The sequence below is a fragment of the Crocuta crocuta genome, unplaced genomic scaffold (assembly GCF_008692635.1).
Source record: "Crocuta crocuta isolate KB4526 unplaced genomic scaffold, BGI_CrCroc_1.0 scaffold248, whole genome shotgun sequence".
NCBI classification, from domain to species: Eukaryota; Metazoa; Chordata; class Mammalia; order Carnivora; family Hyaenidae; genus Crocuta; species Crocuta crocuta.
In genome coordinates this window covers 5,469,147-5,496,959 of record NW_027532409.1, presented here as the reverse complement: position 1 = coordinate 5,496,959, position 27,813 = coordinate 5,469,147, and the positions used below count along the sequence as shown (strand labels likewise).

At 40.7% G+C, this 27,813-nt stretch overlaps 1 protein-coding gene across 2 annotated transcripts in view; it reads left to right on the top strand.

Annotated features, from left to right (window-relative positions):
- The window catches only part of RPN2 (ribophorin II), a 57,054-nt gene that overhangs the window by 6,719 nt on the left and 22,522 nt on the right, over positions 1–27,813 (top strand). For both annotated transcript variants that reach the window (XM_077778900.1, XM_077778901.1), the window contains exons 3-9: positions 9,214–9,309; positions 9,859–10,034; positions 14,937–15,012; positions 16,006–16,140; positions 18,372–18,548; positions 20,013–20,131; positions 21,868–21,973. In XM_077778900.1, the coding sequence (XP_077635026.1) occupies positions 9,214–9,309; positions 9,859–10,034; positions 14,937–15,012; positions 16,006–16,140; positions 18,372–18,548; positions 20,013–20,131; positions 21,868–21,973 (885 nt within the window). The remainder of the gene's footprint in view (positions 1–9,213; positions 9,310–9,858; positions 10,035–14,936; positions 15,013–16,005; positions 16,141–18,371; positions 18,549–20,012; positions 20,132–21,867; positions 21,974–27,813) is intronic.

The following is a 27,813-nucleotide window of genomic DNA, read 5'->3' as shown; positions in this document are numbered from 1 at the left end:
GTTTTATGATCATTGATCGCAGGAGGGTAACCTCAATACCTTCAATTCTGTGATGGCCAGAACTGGTAGTACCAGTTAATGTTTTGCAATCCATGGCAGTTATTATTCTTTTTTTTCCTTTTTCTTTTTGAAGTATAGTTGACCTACAATAGCAGTTGTTATTCTTTTTGATGCTCAGAATGTCCCATTTTAGCCAGTGGGCCAGAAATGTCTTTCTCTGTCCTTTTCTGTTTGTTTTTATGTGATCCAGTAGTCTGAGAGTTTGTGATATCTTAGGCTTACTTTTACATTTCCTGCCCCAGATTAGAATCAGTAATTGCTATTGATTTATTGAATGCCTCATATGTGCTGGGTACACTGGATATAGTATCTAGAGCTAATTGTCTTAATTCTATGTGGTCAAAAAATATCCTGTAATAGAGAAATAGTGGAGGAAATGGAAGCTCCGAGGGTTAGGTAATTTGCTCAATGTCTGCCAGCCATCACCTGACCACTGTATGGTAGAAGTGTTGACAGACTATGGCCCCTAGAGTCAAATCCAGCTTGAAGCCTGTTTTTATAAATAAAGCTTTATTGGAACACAGCTATGCCCACTCTGATGGCTGCTTTTGCACTTTAGCAGTAGAATTGAGTAGTTATTAAAGAGACCATCTGGCCCAAAAAGCCTAAAATATTTACTCTCTGGTCCATTACAAACAGAAAGTTTGTTAATTCCTGCTGGATGAGGTCCGCACTCATTCAAATTTCTTCCTGACAGCTAGCTCTTGTTTCCTGCCCAATATTTCCTTCCTTAATATATGACTCTATTAAAGAAACGATTTTTCCTTGTGATCACACTTATAAACACTCTAGGTGAATGTACTTCCTAGTAAAATTAGTTTTCCTCAAAAGAAAGAGTGCAGGCATCAGTGCCAGTTAGCCCAGGTTTTTGATTCTGGTTCTACCTCTCTGTAAATGGGAGTTATGATCCCTTCCTCACTGGATCATTATAAAGATAAAGTGAAATCATATTAAGCCTAGTAAGTGATTGGCGTACAGAAGGCGCTTCAGGTGGTAGTTATTACTATTACCAATATTTTAAAAGTTTTGCTTCTATTTATAATTTATTCAGGGGAGTTCAGACAGTGCCTGGTGCAGATATTGTAATATACAGAAGGCTGCAGTGTCTGTAGATGGCCTGGGAGTGAGACAGAGCAAATTGGGAGACACCGAGTGGAGAAGTCTTGACCTGTAGAAGTTTTGTATTGTGAGATATAGGAGATGAAATTGGAATATTTGGTTAATATTAAATTTTGGTGGATTTGAATGCAGGAAGAGCAGTTTCTACTGGTCATTTTCAAGCCCGTATGGAACTGTAGGATGCAGTCTAGGGAGATTATGGAAGAATAAGCTACTCTCATGTTAGCTAGAGCAGTGCCTTTTTATCTATCACATGATTTGGAATTCCACATGGATTTAGGTTGAACACATACTCCTAAAGGTGTTCTCTCTTGATGTCCTGAGAACAGTGTCCCCAATGAGGGGACATTGGTCAGGGCTGAAGATACAGACTGAAGCCATTTAGACAGCTGCAGTGCAGCGTAATATGGGGTAATTGCATAATTGGTCCAGCTATGGCTTTGTGTTTATAAAACAGATGCTAAAGTCAGACTGCTTGGCTTCAAGATCTTGACTTCAGAACTACATAACTGAGTCACCTGTTCAGCCTCCTGAACCTTTCAGAATCTCTTTCCTCATCTCTAAGATGGAGATAATAATAATAGTCCACTCACAGGTGATGTCTGTTGTGTTGTTAGCATGGTGATGGCATGTAGTATGTATTAGCTCTCAGCTCTATTATGTAGTAGTAGTGGTTAATGTACATTGACATTTTTCTCAGCTGTCATACCCATTGCTTGATGTCTAATAAACAGACAGTGTTGAACAAATGGTTGTTGAATGAATTGTAAGCATTAGCTTATTAGAAATGGTGGCTCTCAAACGTGCCTGTTAACCAGAAAGTGAATGGGTTAATCACACACTTCGTTCTTCAAGTTGCTTGTGGAATGTGCTGGGGTGATTGTGTGATGTGCGCATCATAAGCAATGGAAGGAAGGGGGTTGTATGGAAGGTTCAAGCTAGCAAATTGCCTTATTAGGTGTGCACAGTAAATAAACCCACAGAGGACAGTTTTCCTTACTGCCCATCCATGTGTTTGGTGATGTGTCCTGCTCCATTGTTGTTGCTTTTAGCTGAGCAGAGAGAACCGCCTCGGCCCTGCTGGACGCACTGAACTGGTTGTTCTCACAGATAGATCCTTAGGGGAGATTTTGGTTATTTTGTCACAGATTTTCCCAGCAAAACTGAGAGGAATGGGGTTTAATAAAAATGTGAGAATAGAAAGTTGTAGGAAGAACAGAATGTGGAAAGAGAGTTGGTTTTAGGTGTTAGGAAGAGTGAACATCTTTCGTTTTAATAATCAGGTTCTGTATATGTGTATTTAAAAACCATAAGCAGACGAGAGGCACCTGGGTGGACCAGTTGGTTAAGTGTCCAACTTCAGCTCAGGTCATGATCTCATGGTTTGTGAGTTCGAGCCCTGCCTTGGGCTCTCTGCTGTCAGCACAGAGCTTGCTTCAGATCCTTTGTCCCCCTACGCCCCCCCCCTCCTTTCTCCTGCTTGTTCTCTCTCCCTCTCTCTCAAAATAAATAAATAAACTTAAAAAAATGAAACTTACAAGCACATGAGAATGGTGGTTTTATAGATATTACTGCTTAGCCTTCTTGAAGATTTAAAAATAGTGGGAGTTGTTTTGTTTTCACTATAATGAAAACATGAAGTAAATAGGTTACATAGTACACAGTATAGGCACAAATTGCAATGTGGTGTTTGAATAACTGAAGTCAGGAAACATTAGGCAGTGTTTACAGGTTGTCAGACAATCGCACACTTTCCCTGTCTGTAAAAGGGGATAATGATACCTATCTTATAGGGTTGTTATGGGGATTAAATGAGATGACTTGTATAAAGTGCTTAGCTTGGGGCTCCTGGATGGTTCAGTCGGCTGTGTGTGACTTTGGCTCAGGTCATGATCTCATGGTTCATGAGTTTGAGCCCCACATCAGGCTCTCTGCTTGGGATCCTCTGTCTCCCTCCTCTCTGCCCTTTCCTCCCTCTCTCTCTCAAAAATAAATAAACATTAAAAAAAAAAGTGCTTACCTCAGTGTCTACTACATAGTGAGTGCATATGAAGGTCAGTATGTTGGTACCATTCAACAAGTACTGAGTGCTTGCTGAGGGCCAGGTATTCAGCTGGTTGCTGGCCTTAGCAGACAGTCAGACATGCCTTCAGGCAGTAATTATTTGTGGAGCATCTGCTATGTGCCAGGCATTATGCTAAGTGCAGAAAAGATAACAGCTCATTATCTAGTGAAGGACAGGTACCATGATAGTGAGACCAGGTGCCGAGTACAAAGGGGCGCACAGCGTGTGGAAAGTCCCAAGCTCGTGTGGTGTGTGGGAGTCCAGCAGAGAGGGCAGCTCACTCACCCTGTCTGCTGAGAAAGCTTACCATAAGCCCTGACCTTGTACAGGGAGGTTGCTATCTGTACTGGCTGCTGCACGATTCATTTAGTCATTCAGCAGGTATTTAGTGAGTCTCTGCTATGTGCTCGGCACTGGGGATTCAGTGTTGAACAGTAAAAGAAAGCTTCTGCCCTCTTGGAATGTACACTCTAATAGTGGAAACAGGCATCAGTCATATAATCAAATGTAAACATGAATATTTGTAACAATGCTAAGTTTTATGAAGGTGAGATAAATAGTGTTTATAAAGAGGGGGCTTTGACCTGGTCGAGGAAGACTTTCCCAAGGAAGTCTCTGAAATTCATTCTCATCTATCCCCCTCTCAATTACAGCTCCTTGAGGGCAGGCACCTTGTCCATTTTATTTGTTGTGCATCTTCAGTCCCTAGAAGAGCACCTTTTATGTGTTGGCACTCAGTAATGATATATTAAATAAAGGAAAGTACGACTGATCTGAATTCTAAAGGGAGAAGAGGAGTTAACAGGGGGACAGGGGAGAGGAGGAACTTCAGGCAGAGGGAATGGCATGTGCAAGGGACCTGTGCGGGCAAGGAGCAGGTTATATTTGAGAGACTAACCAGAGGCCACATGTTGTGCAGACAGTGGGAGAGAGAGGAGTGGAGCCAGAGAGAAAGGCTGGAGCAGTCTAAGTGCCTTGACAGCCATAAGAAAATTTTTGCTTTTTCTGTAAAGAGCAGTTGATTTTAAGCAACAAGTATCATGATCCATTTTCATTTTATTTATTATTTATTTATTTATTTATAATGTTTTTTTTATTTCTGAGAGACAGACAGCATGAGCAGGGGAGGGTCAGAGAGAGAGAGGGAGACACAGAATCTGAAGCAGGCTCCGGTAGCTCTGAGCTAGCTGTCAGCACAGAGACCCGGCGCGGGGCTCAAACCCATGAACCGTGAGATCATGACCTGAGCCGAAGTCGGACGCTTAACTGACTGAGCCACCCAGGCGCCCCTCCATTTTCATTTTAGAAAGGTTTCTTTCCTGTTCTGTAGAGGACAGACTTTGGCAGGGGAATATGGGGCAACACTGAATGCAGAAGGGGTGCAAACGATAACACCCGGGGTTGCCTGGGTGGCTTAGTTGGTTGGGCATCTGCCTCTCGATTTCAGCTCAGGTCGTGATCTCATGGTTCGTGGTATCGAGCCCTGCAACGGGCTCTGTGCTGCCAGCGTGGCGCCTGCTTGGGATTTCCTCTCTCCCTCTCTCTCTCTGCCCCTTCCCTGCACGCCTGCATGTTCTCTCTCTCAAAATAATACACTTAAAAAAAAAAGATAACACTTTTGCCGCATGGGTGGATGTTTGGGCCGTTCTGTGGGACAGGAACACAGGTTTGTGCGAGCAAGATCATGAATTTGGTCTTAAACATGTTGAATTTGAAATGCCTTTGAGTCATGTAAGTGGCCGTTGAGAGAAGTCTGAGTTGGGGGTACAAATCTGAGAATAATCTTCATAAAAGTTCTGGATGAAGCTGTGTGTGTGAATGAGATTGCCTAGGGAGAGGATGGATGACAAGTGGGCCTAGGAGTTTAAAAACTCCAGCGTTGAAAGGTCAGGTAGGAGAGGATGAGAGTAAGGAGCAGCTGTGAGAAGTAGGGTGAGATTAGGGGGAATCCTGGAAGCGAGGGGAGGCAAATGTTTCAGAATGAGGAAGGGATCCGTTCTGTCTAGTACTGAGGGTGTGAGCACTGGAAAGTGTCTTCTGACTTTTCCAATTTGGAGACTCACTGGTAGCAGAGAGAAGGTAGCAGCTGGGGGGAGAAAAGGATCAAGAATAGTTTATTTGTTTTGTTTTGTTTTATTTTATTTTATTTTTTAAGAGAAAGAGAGAGAACATGAGCTGGGGAGGGGGAGAGAGAGAATCCTAAGCAGGCTCTGTGCTGCCATCGTGAAGCCCAAGGAGGGGCTCGATCCCACGAACTGTGAAATCATGGCCTGAGCCAGAATCAAGAGTTGGACACTTAACTGACTGAGCCACCCAGGCGCCCCTGAGGAAAGATTATTTTAAAAGAAGCCTTGGTGGCTTCTGGGTGACTCAGTTGATTGAGCGTTTGACCTTTGGCTCAGGTCATGATCTCGCAGTTTGTGGGTTAGAGCCCGGCATCGGGCTCTGCGCTGGTGGTGCTAAGCCTGCTTGGGTCTCTCTCTCTCTCTCTCTCTCTCTCTCTCTCTCTCTCTCTCTCTCCCTCTCTCCTCCCTTCTCTCTCTCTCCTCCCCTCCCCCACTTGCTCTCTATCTCAAAATAAATAAATAAACTTTAAAAGATAAAGTAAAAGAAGTCTTGAGTTTTGTTAATGTCAGGAGTTACCAGTTGAGAGGGAGAAGTTTAGGTGACAAGATGAGTTGGCTTCCAGATGGAGAGAACAGCCCCTGCTAAGCCTGGAGGCTTAAAAGTGCTTCTGTTTTGGGAGCAGTGAGTCAGTTGTCCAAGGCCGCCAGAACAGAGGTGTGGGGGAAAGTGTGGTAAGAAGCACGTATGAAAAAGGTGAGCCCAGGGGGCGCCTCGGTGACTCAGTCAGTTAAGTGTCCAACTCTTGATTTAAACTTAGGTCATGATCTCAGGGTTCGTGAGTCCCAGTCCTGCATCGGGCTCCACGTTGACAGTGCTGACAGTGCGGAGCCTGCTTGGGATTCTCTCATTCCCTCTTTCTGCCCCTCCCCTGCTCATGCTCTCTCTCTCTCAAAATAAATAAATAAACTTAAAAAATATATATACATATATATTTAAAACAGAGAGAAAGGTAGGCCCAGTTACAAAGGTAACATCTAGTTACTTGGTGTGGGAGGTAGGCCTTGTATCACAGCAGAGGAACGAAGTCTGGCGAGAGACAGAGACATTACAGAGCATGGTGTGAGAGTTCAGAGTAGTTGGGAGTGGAAATAAGGGAGAGGTAAGGGCAGATGAGAGAGATTTAGCTATCTTTTCTTGGCTCCTGCTTCTGTTCAGGGAGTTGTAGAGAAGAATGGGTAGAGGAAAGCACTGATGTTCTTTGCTCAGGAGGATGTTAGCTGGCTGGAGTGTTAATATGGGGCACAGAAGGTTAGAGAGGAGCAGAAAGGGAGTGGACGCTTGGGACGATTTGCAGGCCTCAGTTGGGAAAATGAATGTAGGATGAGGCCAGCTCCAGTCAGTTACAAGGCCCTGGGAGCAGCCCCTGAAGCCTCAGCACTGGGTGGTCTTTACTGAGAGTCCGGGGTGTGTTTCCAGAGGTCTTGCACTGCTGCTGCCGCTGTAAAAACCAAGTACGCATTGGGAGCTTAGAAGCTACTGACTGCTGGTAGTGTTTACCTTCATTTGCCTGTTCAAAGAATTAGGTAATTGGCACAATGCTGGTTTTCCTCCAGGACAAATAATTTTTCACTAGAGATGAAAAACCGTGAGAGACAGAGTTTATATAGTTGTATAGCTCCAACTGTGGAGCCAGGCTGCCTGGGTTTGAATTCCAGCTCCTCTATTAGAGCTGAGTGACCTTGGACAAGTCACTTTGCCTCTCTGATGCCTCAGTTTTCTTCTCTGTAAACTTAAAATAATAGGAGGACCGAATGCTTAAGGAGAAAGGTACACAAAGCACCTAGAACAGTATTGACACATTTTAAGTGCTCGAAAAGTGGTACCAATGACCATAATCTTTGTTTGGGGGTCTTGGATGCTGTTGTTCTAGTGTAAAGCACCAGATGGCGACAAAGCACATGTCTTAGGTTTACCTACCTTGTCCTGAAGGATTCCTTGACTAGATTGTTTTTTCTTCAGATTCCTAATTTGTGCAGTGTTAAGTGTTTTTTCCCCCCAAACTTCTGGTTGAAACATACTTCTTTTGAGACTCTTATTTAACTTTTATTCATAAAATTAAAAAATAGTTTTGGCTAAAGTAGCACATGCACCCAGGAAAACACTGGATAATACAGCACAACTGTTAGTGAAAAACAAAAGCCCATTATGTGGCCCACCTTGCTCTACACCCTGTCCTCCTCCTCAAAAGCACCCACTTTTAACTGGTTTTATTGCCACTTAATTTTGAATAGCTGAATTTTATGTTACCTCCATCAAAATATTTAGTAATGTAACAATTAGAAAACATTTCTTATAGTTTGATACAGTGAGTATAGCATGGGTTTTATTATGTGCCTACTTTCTGGCAGACACTGATTGGGGTTCATCCAAATCTTTGCTCTTAAATAACTGGTCACTGGGGGAGGCAGTTAATACAGTGTGGTAAGTGTTTTGGGGGAGCATTTGGGAGGGAAGGCCCCTGGCCTAACCTGGGATGAATGTCTGTGAATGCTTTCTGGAAGAGGTGACATCTGAACAGAGATGAAATTAGGACCTGGTTTGGCAGACGGGAGGGACAAGGGAAGGGTGCTCCCAGCAGGGGGTAGCAGGGTCACATGTGTTCCAAGGTGAGATCATAGTGTCTCTGGGTAGCTGCTGCATGTTGGAGGGTAAGATTTTGGAGTTGGAGGCGGTGTGATAAAGCTGGCACTGAAAGTGTCAGTCATGGGGGCATTTTATGCTATGTCTGAAACTTTGGCTCTTTTTCTGAGGATAATAAGGAACCACCCAAGGGTTTTGATAGCAGAGTAACATGGTTACATTTTTATTTTGTAAAGACCACCCTTGAAGCAGTCGGTATGCAGAATGAACGGCATGGCTTGAGACCAGTTAGGAGATGATTAAAATACACTAGGTGACAAATGACAAGTGCCTGAAATAAGGCAGTGAGGGAAGCCAGAGAGTGGAGATTGGGTTTGAAAACTGAAAAAAGAGGTAGGTTCACTAGGCTTGTAGGGTAAGGGAAAAGTCAAGAATGATTCCTAGGTTTCTGCTTCAGGTAGTAGGGTATGTGGTGATGCCTATGCATGAACTGGAAGATCCAGATGAAGAAATAGAGAAGGTTTCAAGCTCATTTTAGACNTAAAATACACTAGGTGACAAATGACAAGTGCCTGAAATAAGGCAGTGAGGGAAGCCAGAGGGTGGAGATTGGGTTTGAAAACTGAAAAAAGAGGTAGGTTCACTAGGCTTGTAGGGTAAGGGAAAAGTCAAGAATGATTCCTAGGTTTCTGCTTCAGGTAGTAGGGTATGTGGTGATGCCTATGCATGAACTGGAAGATCCAGATGAAGAAATAGAAGGTTTCAAGCTCATTTTAGATGTGTTGAACCTGACTTAACTTTGGAAACATCTAAGTGGAGACCCCAGTACACTTAGAATCAGAGGAGACACTGCCATTTTGTAGCTTTGTCACCTTCATCAGGTGACTTACCAACTCTAAGCTTCAGTTTCTTTTACTGTTAAATGGGAATGATAATATCTACCATAGGGTCATTAAAGAAAAAACATCATAAAAACCCAGCACAGGTTATGGGCAGAGCAGGTGACCAGTGGAAGCGGTTTCTTTCTTTTTTTTCTAGGGTTCAGAAGGACTAGAGTACTTCAGGCTTGTCGCTCTTATATGAAGTCAACAGTGTTGTGTAATAGAATGTTCTATGGAAACAACCTGCTTAAAATGTGAAATCTGTGTAGTTCATACTTTTAGCCATCATGGATTGCTCAGAATGTCGTCACCAAAAAACATGTATGCTTTCCCAGTCACTGTGTATATCACCACTTATCACTGACTTTCCCTCCTATTTAGAAAGCATGTGCCTTCATTAAGTCAAACCTTGATCCAGGCAATGTGGATTCCCTTTTCTATGCTGCCCAGTCCAGCCAGGCCCTCTCGGGGTGTGAGGTAAGTCCAGCTTTTACATTTATATATACTTTATACTGTAATGTATATTTTTAAAGGGGGAGGGCAGGTTAATTTTTTTTTTTTTTTTGAACAATGAGAATCCATTAGTTTGGGTGGGAATTCCATTCTCGTGATTTTATTTTTCTTAAGGAAATGGAGTTTATTTTTTTCCCTGAGTTTTCACTTTTCATAGCTTTTAAATAACTTTTTCCTGTAGTTGCTTCTCTTCTGGGAAGCCTTGGTTTTTCTTTCCAACTCCCTTTAACTTTTCAAAATGTTCAAAGTAAAAGTAGAATGTCCCCCACTCCAGATTTCTGGAAATCCATTTTATTGAACATAGGAGAACCATGCAAGTAGACAAGTGACTTGCCAGGATCATTTCAAGTATTATGCTGAATCCCTACAGACATTGAATTCTGGTGTCTGAGCAGCTGAGGGGGAACGACCGTGTGCTGGCTAGGTGGTATGACTTTGGCAGTCTCTCTGCATGTTGCTTGCCATACTACTAGCACATGTTCTAAAACTCCGTGTCTGCCAATCCTTTCTTAGATCTCTATTTCAAATGAGACCAAAGATCTGCTTCTGGCAGCTGTCAGTGAAGACTCATCTGTTACCCAGATCTACCACGCAGTGGCAGCCCTAAGTGGCTTTGGTCTTCCCTTGGCTTCCCAAGAAGCACTTGGTGCCCTTACCACTCGCCTCAGCAAGGAAGAGACTGTGTTAGCGTAAGTCACCGTGTCCAGCGTTTCTCAGACCTCATTTGTGTGAGAGGCTGTCCTGAGAGGGTTCATCTATTGGTTCAGCAAATATTTTCTGGGCATCTGCTATGTGCTCCGCCAGGTGCTGCAGACACAGTTTTGAATTAAGACTGGTAAGGTCCCTTGTCCTGGTGGGCTCATGTGGACACTGTGTTCCTAAAGATACTGAGTCAGAACATGAACACACTTGGATATAAAGACAGCATTGCTTCAGGGGTGCCTGGGTGGCTCCTGGGTGGCTAAGGGTCTGACTTTAGCTCAGGTCATGATCTCACAGTTTGTGAGTTTGAGCCCCACATCAGGCTCTGTGCTGACAGCTCAGAACCTGAGCCTGCTTTGGATTCTGCGTCTCCTTCTCTCTCTGTGTTCCTCCCTGACTTGTACTCACTTTCGCTCTCAAAAGTAAGTAAATGAACATTTAAAAAATTTTTTAAATAAAAATAAAGAATAAATTTAAAAAAAGATTGCTTTTGAGGTTAGAGGCTGAAGCAGGGGTAGGAGATAACCAAGGGAAAGCAAGGCTAACAAGCCACGTGAATCTTTCACTGAGGTTTGACCGGGGCACGGGGAGCTGTTGGCATTGGAGGCCCTGCACTGGAGGAGGGCTTATAGGACCCCTTGAAGCTGTGACAGACAGCATCTGCTGAGAGAAGTGTGTGCTCAGAGGGGAGAGCATTCTAGGAATCAGACTCCACTACTCTGCAGAAGCCTTAGGTGAAGGAGAAGCACTTACAGGAAAGGAACTTGGAGCAACTTTCGTGTTTATTATAAATTTAAATATTGTAATTGACTTAAAGATGCTTACTAACCTTTTTTTTTTGTCATTAGGGATATGCATTTTAAAGTTTATTTACTTATTTTTGAGAGAGACAGATAGTGTAAGGAAGAGAGAGAGAAAGAGAGAGAGAATCCCAAGCAGGCTCTGTGCTGTCAGCACGGAATACTATGCAGGGCTCGAACTCACAAAACCGTGAGATCATGACCTGAGCTGACCCGGGATGTTTACTAAACTTAAAAGTGANAGCACGGAATACTATGCAGGGCTCGAACTCACAAAACCGTGAGATCATGACCTGAGCTGAAGCCAAGGTGCCCCGGGATGTTTACTAAACTTAAAAGTGATATGTATATCACTTGTATATGTAGTTTTTTTTCTTTAACGCTGAAACTCCCCAATTAAAACAATACGTGTATTTGTGTGTGTGTGTTTGTCCCCCATTCAGTTGCAACCCCTGAAAGAGTGGGGAGCAGCTGACCTCTTGTTACTTGTTTAGAGGTTGGTGACACTGATTCCCAATTGCAGATAGTTCAGTTGTTTCCCAGACTTTTTGGGTTTTTTTGGCGGGAGTAAGTAAGATCAAAATGTTTCTAAACTTGAAGCTTTGTTAAGGGCAGGGCTCACAGTCAGTTGACACTCTCTCTGTCACTCACACCCTGTTCATTTTCACATGGTCAGTAATCAGTGACTTTGGGGCTGCTTTTCCAGGGCTGACGTCTTGTACACACTTTGCCCAGTGCTTCTTGACCCTGCAGTCCTTTGGTCTTAGGTCACATTATTTTGATCTTATCTCATAATTCCTTCGGAGAGGTCCCCAGGGGTCCACAGTGAGATCCCTGTATCGTGTCCTGATATCCCTGTCAGTTGCTCAGGCTGATGCCATCTTCTACAGTAAAACTTCACTTCCCTCCAAGCAAAAAGGAAAGTCTCCCTCCTCAAAATCCCAGAACAGGAAAAAATATGAAGAAAGTACATCTATTTTGGAGTCATTTATACTTGGCTATATGGTTATACTTTAAACACCAACTCTGTTCCTTTCTTGCTGTGACTTTGGGTTAGTTGCTAACTTCACTGAGCCGTATCTGTAAAATGAGCCCAATAATCCCTACATCATAGAATAAATGTCAAGATTAAATGAGATCATGCGTGTGAAGGGCCTCTTGCAGGGCCTGGTTCATAGAGGGCTTGTACCAAAAGCTGCTTCTTCCTTCTTATTCTCTTTCTTAGGAAGCCAGTTACTTCCTCGGTTTACTGTAGTTCTTTCTCTATTAGATTGTAAGCTTCTTTTTTTGTGGTGCGCACACAGCATGGAGAATGGGAGGTGCCCAGCAAAGAGTTGATGAAGGCTGAAACTATACTTTGATGCAGAAAGCTTGCAGGTAGAAAGAGCACATGCTTGGGAGTGGGAAGAACTGTGTTCAAATCCAGACTCTTCTACTTAATATCTCTGTGACCAACAGCAGGTGATTTAATCCCCTTAAACCTTGGTGTTTTCATATGTAAAACGGACAGAGTGATATCTGTCTCATAGGGTTATTGTGAAGATCAAACTGGCAGGATGCCTTATATAACATTACTATCGACTTGTATGTAAGGAAATCTGATCTAAATTAGGACTTGTAAATGGGCCATCTACATTTAAGTGGACTTATTCTAGGATATGAATGTTTATAAACTTGTCTAGAATGGAGGAAAAAAATTGTAGGTTTGAACGAACCACCTGAAAAGATGCCGTTGTGGTCTCCCATAACCCAATTTCCTTGAATCATCTGCTGTATACTAGCAAGACAAGATCGGCTTTCTTAGTGTTTGCATAAAGCACTCCAGAGGCAAAGAAATTTTGCCAGTGACAAAACTTTTCCAAAGCTAAGTGGATTAATTTCAGTCTAAAAACTTCTGAAGTTGTTACCAGCATGACAGTCACTTGTTCTAAAGAAGAGAAAAATGATATCTTAGTTGAAAAGTTCTTTCTTGGCTATCTTAGCAACCTATTCTGGCCTCAGCATTTATCATGGGCAGATGTGGAATTTTTATATTGTTTGGACATTCAGGTTTCACTTTCTCTAGCACATTTTAACACAAAGGTCCTAGGGGAGTCATTGAATACTATGGGGCTTCCCTGTCCATGGACTGTAACTCCCCTATTTTCCAACTTGTCATGTTAATGGAATTAGTTTTCTGTAAGGGAATCTAAATTGCTATGATCTCAATGAAAGATGAAAAATTCTCTCTCTACATTCTCCAGTACAGTGACCTGATTGATAAATGGTGGTTTTATATAAAGGCCCAGTCATCTCTTGGAAAATAGAGAACCATTCTAGTGTTGAACAGCAGTGCTTAACCACCAGGGGTCCTCAGCTTTCTGCATTCCAGAAAACACCGTTTATGTTTTTCAGGTTATCGGCACTAAGAGAATAGAATCTAATAAATCTTACGTGTACACATCTTTCACATTCTACCTTAAAAGTTTGTCTTACAGGAATAAATTCATAAGTAGATAAACCTACATTGAATAAGTCATAAAAAGAATGAACTACTGATATATGCTATAACCTTAAGTGAGCCCTGAAAACATGCCAAGGGAAAGTGAAAGGAGTCAAGCACCACTTACATGTTATATGATTCCATTTTTATGAAATACCCAGAATAGGTAAATGCAGGTTGGTTTACCAGGGACTGTACCCGTGAAACTGGGAAGAAATTGCTTAACGGGTACAGGGTTTTCTTTTAGACTGATGGGAATGTTTTGGAACTAGATGGAGGCAGTGATTGTACAACACTGTGAGATAGATACTAAATACCACTGAATTGTTCACTTTTCAAATAGTTAATTTTCTAATGTAAATTTCACTTCAATTTAAAAATATGGAGAGAGACGAGTAAGGGCTATCTGTTACAGCATTGTATGACCTCGGACAACATAAATGTTTATCAGTTGGAGATTAAGTTAGTAAATTATGGTACATGTAAACAGTACAATACTATGTCATGGTTAATAAGAATGAGGAAACTTATATATACTCATATGGAAAGTTGTATACAACATACTAAGTTAAAAATAAGCTGGAGAGGGGCTCCTCGGTGGCTCAGTCAGTTGAGCATCCAACTTTGGCTCAGGTCATGATCTCGTGATTCATGGGTTTGAGCCCTGCGTCGGGCTCTTTGCTGACAGCTAGCTTGGAGCCTGGAGCCTGCTTCAGAGTCTGTATCTCCCTCTCTCTCTGACCCTCCCCTGCTCACGCTGTCTCTTTGTCTCTCTCAGAAATAAATAAAACATTAAAAAATTTAAAAAAAAAAAGCTGGAGAACAATGATCTTTTAAGGGTAGGTGTTATAGGAGTTTTAACTTCTTTGGTAATGTATTGCTTGCATTTTTCACAAATATGTACTTTTATAATCAGAAATAAATGGTAGGGAAAGAAAAGGGAATAAATTCTAGTTTCAGAACTGAATTTCTTTTACTTTATTTAATGCCCAAAGGATAAGTGACTTTCAGGTCTCCCTGCAGGGTTTTGATAGCGCAAGTATTAAACACTCAACATGTGTTTCCCAAAGCCTTCTTGTTTATAACACATTCATCTGGTTTGCTGCAAATTCTACCCAACAATCTGTATATGCAGATTCCATAATATTTCTTTGGTTTTTGAGTAAGAAAAGTTGAAAGTTAATAGGCAGCTGAGTTCTGCCTAGCACAGCGCCTTGGACAACATATACCTTGGTTGAATTCAGTTCTGTTCTCCCGAAGAACGTACTTCTTTTAAACCTAAGTAAATCGGAGTCTCCGTGTTCTGTATATGACGCCACTAGGAACAAAACAGATTGTCAGAGGAGAGTGAACCTGTGCTCCCTCTCTTCCTCGTGCCCAAAGTACTTATTTCAGATCAAGTTGCCTGGACTGCCTTCTCTTGCTGTTATGATCTTTGTAATATGGCTTTTCCCAACTGGATCAAAATTCAGCTCCTTAAAGGCTGACACTGTGTTATATTTGTAAAGAACAGAGAGGGATATTCTTGAAAGTGTCCCAATATAGGAAGGAGCGAGTAGGTAAACAGAGATTTGCCATTCATTGGGGTTCTACTCTTCATCTTTCAGAACGGTCCAGGCTCTGCAGACAGCATCCCACCTGTCCCAGCAGGCTGACTTGAGAAGCATCGTGGAGGAGATCGAGGTGTGAATTTATTTTGCCAAATGAATTTCCCAGCTCCTGTCTCTGAAAACCTTTAGAAGAGTCTTGCAGATAGACATGCATGGTTGATTTTGGCCAGTTACGTTTCTTTTCATATCCATGGCACACTTAACGTTCTTTGTCTCAGAGCAATATGCCCTAGGGAATATTTGTTCGGGTAGGATAGTTACGCCATCAGTAAAGCAACAAACTACTTTTGCAGCCTTTTGTAGGTATAGGTTCAGAATCCACAGATTTTAGAGCCTAACAAACCTAAAATTCAGATATTTTTAAATGCCACTTGTTACTTTGTAATCTCAGGCAAATTATTTAATGTCTGAGCCTCAGTTCCTTATATGAGGTTGTAGGAACAAGTGAGGTTCTCAAGTACCTAGTACACAATAAGGACCCAGCAAGTGTGTTTTTATTATTACTCCATCCTTTCCTTTACCTAGGACCTCCTGCTGCTCAGTGCCTACTCTCATGGACTACATAGTCAGTGATGACAGGCAGGCCACACAGTGTCGTCACTGGGTGCCCTCCAGGCACGTTAGCTGCCTCTTCGTGTTGCCCAGAAGAGGAGTTTGTCTGTCTTCATCCTTTAGAGCACTGAATACAAGGAAGAGAAATGCTCTGCTCTGTAGTTTGTATCTAAATGGATGGCTGTAGAGTCCGTCTGTGTCATGATGCTTCCTGGGTGCACTGAGGCCTGGCCCACTGGCCTTCTGCCCAGAGCAGAGCGTGGGCGTGAGTGCAGGGGTCAGGGAAGGAGCACTTCCAGAGCTGCAGCAGATACTGTTCTCTTCAGATGCCTGTGTGATATTCTTTACTCTCTCTCTGCCCAAGCATCATAATTGAGAAAGTGCTAAATGTCAGAGGTCTTCTCCAGATTTGGAGTGTGATTTCTCAAAACTGTCTGCACAGGCTGACAGTGGTTTGTGCATCTTGTTTCTGTTACCATTTGACTTCCGACGTGCGTCCATTTTGTTGTGACAGGATCTTGTTGCTCGCCTGGATGAACTGGGAGGTGTGTATCTCCAGTTTGAAGAAGGACTGGAAACGACAGCATTGTTCGTGGCTGCCACTTACAAGCTCATGGACCACGTGGGGACTGAGCCATCCATTAAGGAGGTACCTGATAATTCTCAAGCGTGAAAGACACAGGGGTTGTTGACTTCATCTGCTAAGAACAGCTTTTTTCAGAGGGGGCTGTTCAGTTCCCCTCGGGGTGTAGTCACTCAGTGTCTTGGGTCAGGCATTGAAAATGAGAAACAGAAAGATGTAATGCCTGTCCTCAAGAAACTGGGTGTCAGTGGGATGGACATGTAAACAAATGGTCACACTTGCGTTATTTTATTTTTTATTTATTTATTTATTTTTTTCTTACAACACTTCACAGTTTCTAAAGCGTTTTTATGTGTGGCTCATTTGATCGCCAGAGGAAATCTGTGAGTAGTATGCTCAGTCAGATTTGATCCCTCTGCAGAGTGGCAACGTGACATGTGTGAGGTCACACAGATAACAGGTGGAGAGACACCCCTAAATCAGGCCTCCCCATGTACAGGCTCTCTCCTTCCTGTGTGTTATGAAACAGATCCCCGGCCTTCTTTTTCCTGTACTTAAAAACTGTCTCTTCTCTCTCCCACCTCAGGCTCAGCAGTGATTAAATCTTAGCAGATCTTTGCCGATTGACATAGTTTTCTGAGAGGCATGTGTGCCTACAGACATCTACTAAGAATTAATTCTTCTTTTTTCTTTGTTTGCTTGGTTTTTTTTCCTTCAAGAGGAGCTTGTTAACCTGTAAGAGCCTTTGGCGGGAATGGGTGTAGGAAGTCGTTTTGAATTGGACCCTCTTTGTACCTTGTTTGTGAGAAGGTTACCAACCCTTGAGCTACAGGATTTAAAATACGAGCTACTGTTGTTTTCATTTTCGAAGGAGAGATCTGGGTTCCAAGTTAGAACTTTCATTTCTTTTATACATTTTGAGTTCTGTGCTGAGTTTCTTTAAGTAAATAGTAAATACTCATCTGTGTTGGGTAATTTAAATTAATTTTATATTTTCTCTGGAGGATATGACCTAATAAATTATTCATGTGTTAGCATTCTTCTGTTGTCTTTTGTTTATCCTAAGTATAGAAGGTCTGGAGATCCCATACTCTCTTAATTTCTATGAAGGGTGAAAGTGCAGGAATGTGGGTCTTATGGTACAAATCATTAAGGAACTCTCCTGGACACAGCACAGTAGATGAATTGGCAGTATTCTACATACACAACTTAAACTTTTTCTTGCTTTATTCCCAAGCTTCTATTCACCAGGTATTTGGTTGGAGTAATTTTGCTGTCACTGCTTTTGACATAACCATTCTGGTGAACAGTCCCCCATTTTAACATGTCAACAGCCTAGTGATGGAAAAATGTAATTGGTACAATTAAAGAAAATTATTTCATGTCGACTGTGAATAACACTGTCGGGAACAAGGGAGCTCTTTTGTTAGATTGTAGATTTTAAAAAACAAAACTGATTGAAGTGGAAAATGTTTCCTCTTAAGCACACAACCTCCAGAATTTTAATAATGCCTTTTAGGTTCCACTTTTTTAAAAAACTGCTTTCACTTTTCTCCTCTAAACAGCCCATTAGTTCTTAATGGAAAGTTATTTTAGTTTCTTTCTAATGTACATGTTGGTTATAAGGTTTGGTCTTATGAATTCAAACTTAGCCCTAGCATACCACTTAGAGGGGGTTAGGGAGGGAAGTTGGCTTAGCTGGAAGGGTAAGAAGAATCAGGAAAGAACATATTTTATTCTGAAGGACTTTGGGGACAAATAGACTTCCATGTCAATTTGGGTCTTTTTTCTTTTTTCCTCCCCTATTACAACTGTAGGACTTAACCTGCTGTAGCCTCAGTTTCCTCATTTGGAAAACATTGATAATATCGATCTTTTCAGGATTTTTATCAGGATTTGACTTCATGCATGTCAAGCACCTGTTAGAGTATGTGACACATACGGTAACCTAAAACATAAGGTTACTGTGTATGTATGCATTTTGTCATAGAATTTCACATCTCAGTAGTTACCTTGCATTTGTACAGTAAGCATTCAATAAAGGGTTGACAAATAAATGTGTGAATTTCACTTTGAACCAGAAGATGGAAAAAAACAACCAAATTGAGGTTTTAATCTTAAACGCAGAACGTTTGCTTTTCACCCTCTCAGATCAATTTGGATTAATGGCTAAAAGATCCTCCTTATGAACGCCTAGAAGCAGATAGAGAATGACTTCAGCTCATGGGGAGCGAGGGATGGTCCGCCCACCTTCCTGCCAGAGGAGAATCTCCAGCTGCATTTCCCTTTTCTTTCAGGATCAGGTCATCCAACTAATGAATGCGATCTTCAGCAAGAAGAACTTTGAGTCACTCTCAGAAGCCTTCAGTGTGGCCTCTGCTGCCGCTGCACTCTCTCAGAATCGCTACCACGTGCCAGTTGTAGTTGTGCCCGAGGGCTCTCCTTTCGACACTCACGAGCAAGCTATTCTTCGGGTATGGCTCCCATGTCCAAACTGGGCCACTCTGCTTGTTTCCAGTCCTGGTTGTAACTCCCCCCCTCCCCCCCCAGGACACACCCATTAATTGTAGAGCAAGCCTCATTTCCCTTAGCCTGGAGCTAGGGACATGGCCCCTGGGTGAACTAGTCCCAGAACCCTTCATATCTATCCCAAAAAAAAGCTTTTTTTTTTTTTCCCCCTGGAGGATTTTGAACAGTAAGGCTTTCAAGAAATTAAATGCAAGAAAATTGCATTTTGGGGTTTATAACACCAGATGTATAGAGAAGGCTTGCTTCTAAAAGGCATTTTCCAGTACCAGAACTTTCTAAATATGTTATTTAAAGACCACTCTTTAAATTTCCAGTAGTTCTGGTGCTTGCAGTTGTTAACACCAGGTCTCTTCCTCTTGCTGCTGACTGCATGTCTTTCTGCGTCTTCATAGTGCAGCCCTCCCTCTCAGTCAGCTCATGCTGACTCTGAGCCTTTATGCCGCTTTACTCTCTGAGTAAATGTACAGATCCTGAATACGCATAGAGTTTTCATCTCAAATGGTGCATCTGTTGCTGTTTGGAAATCCGTGGTAAGCTAAGATCTTCATAAGAAATTCGCATTTTATTTATGCCTAAACACGGGGGTTTCACACAGGACAGTTCCATCAGTTCCACTCTGGCCGCCTCTCCAAATGCTTTCCTGAGGGAGTGCCCTGTCCTTCAAAACCCCCTCTCTTCTTCCTGCTTACACTCACACCCTCTTACTTAGCAAAGGCTGGGGTGAGAAATAACCTGATTAACATAGTTCACCAAGAGTCAGGAGGGAGTGGCTAAGAGAGCCAAGTAGTATTGGCTTTGTAGCTAGATAAGCTTGGGGTTGAGTCCTAGACCAACCACTAACTGGCCTTAGTTTCTTCATCTGTAAAGTAGAGATTGTGCCATTTATCTCAGATGATTGATAAAAGGAGATGTATGTAAAGGGACTATCCTCACCTGAAGAATGAGATTATTGGACAAGGTCATCTTTTTTTTTTTTTTTTTTAAGTGTTTTTTTTTTTTCTAGGAGAGAGAGAGAGAGAGAGACACAGCGCGNACTGAAACAGGCTCCAGGCTCTGAGCTGGCAGTCAGCACAGAGCCCGACGCGGGGCTCAAACCCACGAACCGCCAGATCATGACCTAAGCGAAAGTCGGACGCTTAACCGACTAAGCCACCCAGGTGCCCCTGGACAAGGTCATCTTTAATATCCTCCCTGCCTCTAACATTCTATAATCTGTCCCATTACCAATCTCCCTGTGTTTTCTGTGTCTGATTTCTGATAGACCATAGACCAAAGTCATTGAAGGTGTCCCAAAATGAGGTGTTTCTTCCCCTGCAGAGCTGGCTCCCTGTGGATAAAGTACCCCAGAAACAAAATTTTATACTTCTTCAGCCATTGTTGCTACAGATAATTTTAAATTTTATTTCTAGTTGCAGGTCACCAATGTTCTGTCCCAGCCTCTGACTCAGGCCACTGTTAAACTAGAACATGCTAAATCCGTTGCTTCCAGAGCCACTGTCCTCCAGAAGACTTCTTTTACCCCTGTAGGGTAAGTCCGATCTTATTTTTGCAGGGCGCCTGTAGACTTGTTTTGTCTGTAGCCAATATAACCCAAATTAATATGGATGTTACAAAAAGCCCCCATGGTTAGGTAAATTTGACTTACTGATATAAAAATCCTACAGTCATAGAAGGAAAGGAATTTTAAAACTAAAAGAGGGGTGCCTGGTGGGCTTAGTCGGTAGAGCATGGGAATCTTCATCTTGGGGTTGTGAGTTTAAGCCCCACATTGGGTGTAGACGTTACTAAAAAAGATAAGTAAATAAACTTAAAAAAAAAAAAACCCTAAAGAATTGTGCTTTAGTGTTACTGTTTCCTTCCCTTTCCATTTCTAGTTGTCCCTGACTTGTCATTGTGATATAAGTAGCTGGTTTTAAATTTAATACTGTTTTTTTCTGATGTACAAGTAATACATATTTATTGTAGGAAAAATATGGAAAAACACAAAAAATAAAATATAAATCACCCATAATTCTACCATCTAGAGATAATTACTGTTCACGTTTTGTTGTCTTTTTTGGTCAGCCTTTTTTTAATATAATTAAATATGTATGCACATATATTAAAAATATATATATTTACTTTTGAGAGAGCATAAGTGAGGAATAGGCAGAGAGAGGGGGACAGAGGATCCAAAGCAGGCTCTGTGCTGACGGTAGCGAGCCCCGTGTGGGGCTCAAACTCATGAGCTGTGAGATTATGACCTGAACAGAAGTCAGATTCTCAACTGACTGAGCCACCCAAGTGCCCCGCAAATAAATATATTTTTAATTGAATTAGGATTATGCTTTGTCTATAACAGTATGTCATGGACATTTCCCCTATAGGATTAAATATTCTTCTTCAGTCTTATTTGTAATGGTTATATACTGTTAGGTAAATTTTAAAAGAATTGAGGATCAGTTTTTATATGAGACTTTGTTATGTGTTAAATTAGTAAGCTAATGAGAGTAGGAACTCGGAGTTTTAGAGAGAATATGTATTTCTGTTTTTCTGTTAAAGTACAGTCTAGGCCCAAATGTGGGGCTCTAAGTCCCAATCCTGAGATCAAGAGCCATATCCTCTACAGCCTAAGCCAGCCAGATGACCTGAGAATCTGCATTTCTTAGACCGTGATAAAGATACACAGGCAATATGTGAGAATAAAAAGCAAAAATTTTTTAGGAATGGTAAGTGCAATGGTAAAAGACGTTGGGAATTTTGCCATGTAATTAGAGTTAAGAATTCTCTACCTTTCCCCCCCTTTAAAATAAAAGTTACTGATATTTTTATAAAAGTAAGATATGCCATTTTTAGGAAATTCACAAAACCTAGGAAAGTAGAAATAATACATAAAATTACCTATGATTATACTGCTCTACCTCCAGCGTTTTGGACATTTCTAGTCCTTTTTAAAAAACATAATAGGGATCATACTGTAGAGTGTTTTGCATTTAATTGTGGAAATCTACCCGAGGGAGGTGAGATTTTAGGAGCTAAGAGGATGAAACAAAGGAAAAAAAAAGACTTCAGAGTCTTGAAAGAAGAGGTCATTTTAGATTGGTCTCAAGTTTCCCCCACACCATGTTCCATGATTGAGCAGGGGGTTGCCCACCTGAAGTGGGAAGCTGAAAGGTGAAGTGGTGTGGCCCTGGACTGTCTCAGGGAGGGTGGCATATGGCCCATTTGGTACACTCATGGCTTTGCTATGTGAGTTCTTGCTAACCCTGCTATCATTTTTAACAGGGATGTTTTTGAACTAAACTTCATGAATGTCAAATTTTCCAGTGGTTATTATGACTTCTCTGTCAAAGTTGAAGGTGACAACCGTTATATTGCAAATAGTGTAGAGGTGAGTGCTTTTCGTGTCCTCCCCGGTAAATACAATGACATTACCAAGTAGTCACACAGCATTAATCGTCTGGAATATTGACTTCACTTTACAACCAAGTTAATGTGACTGTGGTAAGAGAAGGGTACGTTTAACTGCTGTTTGATAGATTTCTCCAAGATCTTGATCATAGTGAGTTTTATTTATAAATGACTCATTTTCTATTATAATTTAGTGTTAACTATCTAACATAAAATTTAGGAAATAGAAAAAATAAAAATCAACCGTAATGTCACTGAGACATAAATATTCTTGTGATGTTTTGTATAGTAGGTCTTGATAGGTCTAGAAAAGTGCTTGATGCTAAATTAGGTGACAAAAAGCATTAAGTGACAACATAGTGTAGCGAGGCTCTCTGGGTAAAGTACAAAAGAAAATCAGTAAGTTTCGTAATGAATTGTGTTTCAAATGTTGAGCTGACTCTAGTTGTGTTGAAGATCCAAAGCACTTTTAAGGATAGAAAACTATGCCTCATTTATCTGATGCCTGGGGAAGGAGGTACCTCACCTTAGCGGTTTTCCCAGCTAATTCAAGTATACCCCTTCAAGGCACTGTGGCTTTCATTTCAACTTTTTTCATAGAAGTTTATTAAGATGAATTATACATTTTCCTACCTTTTTAATACATTTTATAAATGTTTATTTATTCTTGAGAGAGAGAGAGAGTGCGAGCGTGTGTACACAAGTGGAGGTGGGACAGAGAGACAGAGGGAGACACAGAATCCAAAGCAGCTCCAGGCTCCGAGCTGTCAGCACAGAGCCCCATGTGGGGCTTGAACTCATGAACCACAAGATCATAACCTGAGCTGAAGTCGGACACCCCTATGTTTTCCTACTTTCTTAAACTATGGGATATGGTTTAACCTTTTCTTATTTTGAATTAGAATCATCTGTACAAACTCTTTACTGAATGAAGGCCTTTGACATGAGAAGCATAGTTCTGTGTGCTTTTGTGTACACTGTTTTAGTCTTCTGACAACCCTAAGGCATGGATGGAGCCACCTTCATTTCACAGATGAGGCTCAAAGAGACGGAGTAACTTGTCCAAGGTCATCCAGCCTGTGCTTGGGTAGAATCCCTGCACAATAGCCATTTGGTTAGTGTGCTCTGGTGAATATACAGCTACAGAGCCGTGTGCCGCTCCAGCAGCTGGCCTTTTTCTGATATTACTTTCTCCTTTCAGCTGTCACTTCTTAGTGTTTTTGCCACTGTCTTTGCTGCATCTACTAGACTACATTGTCATTTACTCTTCTGAGTGAGGGGAACTAGGAGTGGCCCTGTGCTTTTCTTGAATAATTAAATAATTAAATATTTGTGATAACTCTTTTCTTCACTATTCAAGTGTCAGTTCCCACTCAGTTTTCTTCTTTTTTTTTTAATTAATTAATTTATTTATTTTTGTAAACCCTGTGCCCAACATGGGGCTTGAACTCATGACCCCAAGATCAAGAGTCACATGCTCCACTGACTAAGCCAGCCAGGCACCCCTCTTCTTTTCTTTTCTTTTCTTTTCTTTTCTTTTCTTTTCTTTTCTTTTCTTTTCTTTTCTTTTCTTTTCTCTTTTCTTTCTTTCTTCCTTTCTTTCTTCCTTTCTTTCTTTCTTTTTTTCTCTCTTTCTAATGTTTATTTATATTTGAGAGAGAGAAAGAGACAGTATGTGAGCAGGGGAGGGTCAGAGAGAGACAGACAGACAGAATCTGAAGCAGGCTCCAGTTTCTGAGCTGTCAGCACAGAGCCTGATGTGGGCTGCGAGATCATGACCTGAGCCGAAGTTGGAAGCTAAACAGACTGAGCCACCCAGACACGTCTCACTTTTCTTTTTTTAATTACACATCTTCATTTTTTTCATTCTGAAATAATTTCAAACTTAAGTTGCAAAAATGGTATGAAGAATTTCCATATAAAGTATAAAGTTTTTAGGTTTTAAGGATGGAAAACCATGCCTCATTTATCTGATGCTTTGTGGGAATAGACTTAGCCAAGTAGAATAGTATAAAGAATGCCCTTTACCCAACTTCCCCAAATGTTAACGTCTTATATAATTGTAATATAATTATCAGTAATTGCTATCCAGATAATAATCAGGAAATTAACACCGATACAGTGCTATTAACTAATCTGTAGGCTGTAATTCAAATTCCACTAGTTATCCTACTAATGTCCCTCTTCTGAGCCAGTATTCCACCTAGGGTCACATGTCCCTTTAGCCTTCTCCAATTTAGGATAGTTTCTTTCAGGACCTAGATGCTTTTGAAGAGTACTCTCCAGTTAGTTTGTAGAATGTCCCTCACTTTGGGTTTGTCTGAGTTTCCTCAAAATTAAATTTATTTTTTGCAAGAATACTCCAGAAGTGAAGCTCTGTCCCTCTCAGTGCATCTTCTTAGCAAGTATATGATATTGACATGTCTCACTGTTGGTGACGTTAACCTTGATCACTTAGTTAAGTGGTGTCTGCTAGGTTTCTCTACCGTAAAGTTGCTGTTTTTCTGCTTTGTAATTGAGTCTGCAAATATCCTGATGATCCTTCCTGCAACCGTTATTAATGTTTTGCCTTCCCAAAGGTGATTTTCTTTCTTTCACTCTTTCTACATTTATGAATGAGAATTCTATAAGAAAAAACTATCCCTCCCCTGACTCTGTCTTCATTTATTTATTCAATTATTTAAACACTTTGGTTTCATGGATATTTCTTTTACTCTGTAGGTCATGATCCTTTATGATCATCATTTGTTGCTCACATTAACCCAGATTTGACCTTTAAAAAGCTCCTCAAGTTGGCTCCTATGTTACTCACTTTTTTTTAAATGAAAGGACAAGGGAGCTAGAAAGTTTGACCTTTTCAAAAGTGGGACGTTACTTAACATAGGTAGATTAAACACTTATATTTAAGGTTTGTCAGAAAGGAAGATACTTTCTGGAACTTGCATCTCTGCCTTTTCTGTACCTCATGTCTGACCTTTTTGGGCATGAGACATCTGATCCTAGTCCATTCACTAATGCAAAATTTGGACAGAAGCTATTATAGTGTGCACCTTGAACCTTTACAATCTACATTCTTTGAATTTTAGCTCCCCTCATTAAGGGTCCTTATTTGCAACTGAACACTTTAAAAGGCAGACTTTTCTTCTTTCTTTCTTTCTTTCTTTCTTTCTTTCTTTTCTTTTCTTTTCTTTTCTTTCTTTCCTCTGAAACATTTTCTTTCTTCTACCTTTACAGTCTAGCTTAAGTACCATACCCATGTGACACAGTTGTTCTTAACCCCTTCTTTCTTTCTACTTCTGACTTTCAGTCAGTCACCAAGTCCTGTTGATTCCACCTTTGAATGTCTTCTGCATGAGTTCTTTGTTCTTTAGTCCTGTGTTCTCAATTGGGTAGAGCCCTATATTGTCTATCTAGACTGGTAAGAGAGTTTCTGACTACATCTGACTCTTGAACAAATGAGGGTTTGAACTGCGTGGGTCCACTTGGATATGGATTTTTTTTTTTTTGACAAATACAATACAGTAGTATAAATGTATTTTTCTTATTATGGTGTTCTTAATAACGTTTTCTTGGTTTTTAGCTTTACTGTAAGAATACAGTATACAATATTTATAATATACAAAATAAGTGTTTATCGACTATGTTATCAGTAAGGCTTATGTTCAGTAGTAGGCTGTTAGTAGTTAAGGTTTGGGGGAGTCCAAAGTCCTAGATGGATCTTCAACTGCACTGGGTGGGAGTCAGCACTCCTCAGCCCTCTGTTATTCAAGTGTCAGTGGTGTTCCATTGTCTTCAATTTCTGTCCCTTCCATTTAATTTTCACTAAGTGCTACTAGAATGATAAGATCACATTGTTCTTTGGTTCCCCATTGCCTGTGGGTGAGGTCTAGACTCCTGAGAATGGCTTAGAAGGTCCTCCACAAGACATGTGCACATGCTTTAGTGTGGGTGTGTCCCAATCCCCTTGGTGCTAGCTGCTCCCGACTGCATACTGCTCCTCAGATATACTTTACATGCACATGTCTTTGGGTTTCAACTCTTGCTTCCTCCGTAAGAAATGCTCTTCCTCTCCCTTGTTCATATGCTAAACTACTCTTCCTGTGGGGTCTAGTTCAAATGTTACTCCTTCATATGTGCTCCCACAGAACCTTATCTTTATTTTATTTTTTAGTATGAACTACTTCAAATATATAGAAAAGAACAGAAAATAATTTAGTGAATTCTCATGTACCTACCAGCCACTCATCTCCCTTAAACCCTAACATTTTGCTATGTTTGCTCCACCCCCCCCTTTTGTTTTGGTAAGAAACTTCTATATTTCTGCTATACATGTACACATTTTTAAATAATATAATGGATTGATTTGCACCTTCTCAAAATTTGTACATTATGTTGTATGCATCCTTTTGCAGTGCACTTGTTCTCATTCAATATCATATGATTGTTAGCTGCACATATGCCTGTAGAACTAGAGCTATGGGTAATTGTCGTGTAATTGTCTTCCTTTTATGAATGAATCAGATTTTATTAATGCATTTTCCTGTTGTTGAACATTTAGATTTTCACTATTACAAACTACTACTGTGAACATCTTAGTACATGTTTCCTTGTGTACATTTTGTTTGTTTATCTAGGGTGAGGTTTTTCCTTGGTTACTAGTGAGATTGAGCATTTTTTCTTGTGTTTATTGGCCTTTTAGTTTTCCTCTTCTGTGAATTGTTGTCTCGTTTGTCTGTTTTTCTTTTAGTTTGTTAGTCTTTTTATTATTGAATTTTAGGAGCTATTTATATTCTGGAAATTAAGCTTTACTGATAAGCCTCAGATGTCTTTCCCCAGTGTTATCTTTATGGCATCTTTTGATGCACAAAAGTTATTTTCAGTGGAACCTAATTTAAAAGTCTTTTTGCTTAGGTTGTTTCTGCTTTTTGTGTCTTTAAGAAAGCTCTAAAGTCAAAAAGATAATCTGCAGTATTTTCTTCTAAAGGTTTTAAGCTTTTTCTCCCTTATATATTTAGGACTTCAATCTACTTAAAGTTTATTTTTTTTGCTGTAGTATTTTATATCCTATCTATAATTGTTCTTATTGTATTGTATTACCATTGTTGGTTTATATGTGTTGTTTTTTCATTGGGCTGAGAACTCCCTGTGAGTGGAAACCAAATCTTCTTTTTTGAGTGCTTATTCTCCATTGCAGACCATTTGAGAAGAAAAGGATGGAGTGGTATAAAAATGTTTCCCTACATTCCTGGGTCCTTAAAACTGTAGTGACTCATCTTCAAAGGGTTAGCTTTTTATTCTGTACAAAGTAGCTTGGCTTTTTTTTTTTTTTGGTAACAGCTTTATTGAGGATATAATTGACATATCTGATAAAGTTGTTTATAATTCAGTGTTATTAGTGTATTTACAGAGTTGTGCAACCATCACCACTATCAAATTCCAGAACATGTTTGTCACCCCAGAAAGTAGTTCTGTGTCTATAGTACGTATTTCTTCTTCTACAGGAATAGATCCTCCCTCTAGTCCTGACAACTACTACTTTTGTCTCCATGGTTTGCTTATTTGGGAGATTTCATATCCATGGGATCATACAATATATAGCTGTTTGTGTCTGGCCTTTTTAATTAGTATGATATTTTTCAGGTTAATTCATGTAGCATATATGAGAACTTTATTCCTTTTATGGCTGAGTAATATTCCATAGTATGGATATACTACATTTTGTTTGTGAGCTCAACAGTTGAAGGACGTTTGGAGCTTTTCCACTTTTTTGGCTATTTTAAATAATGCTGCTATAAACATTCACGTCCACATTTCTCTTTG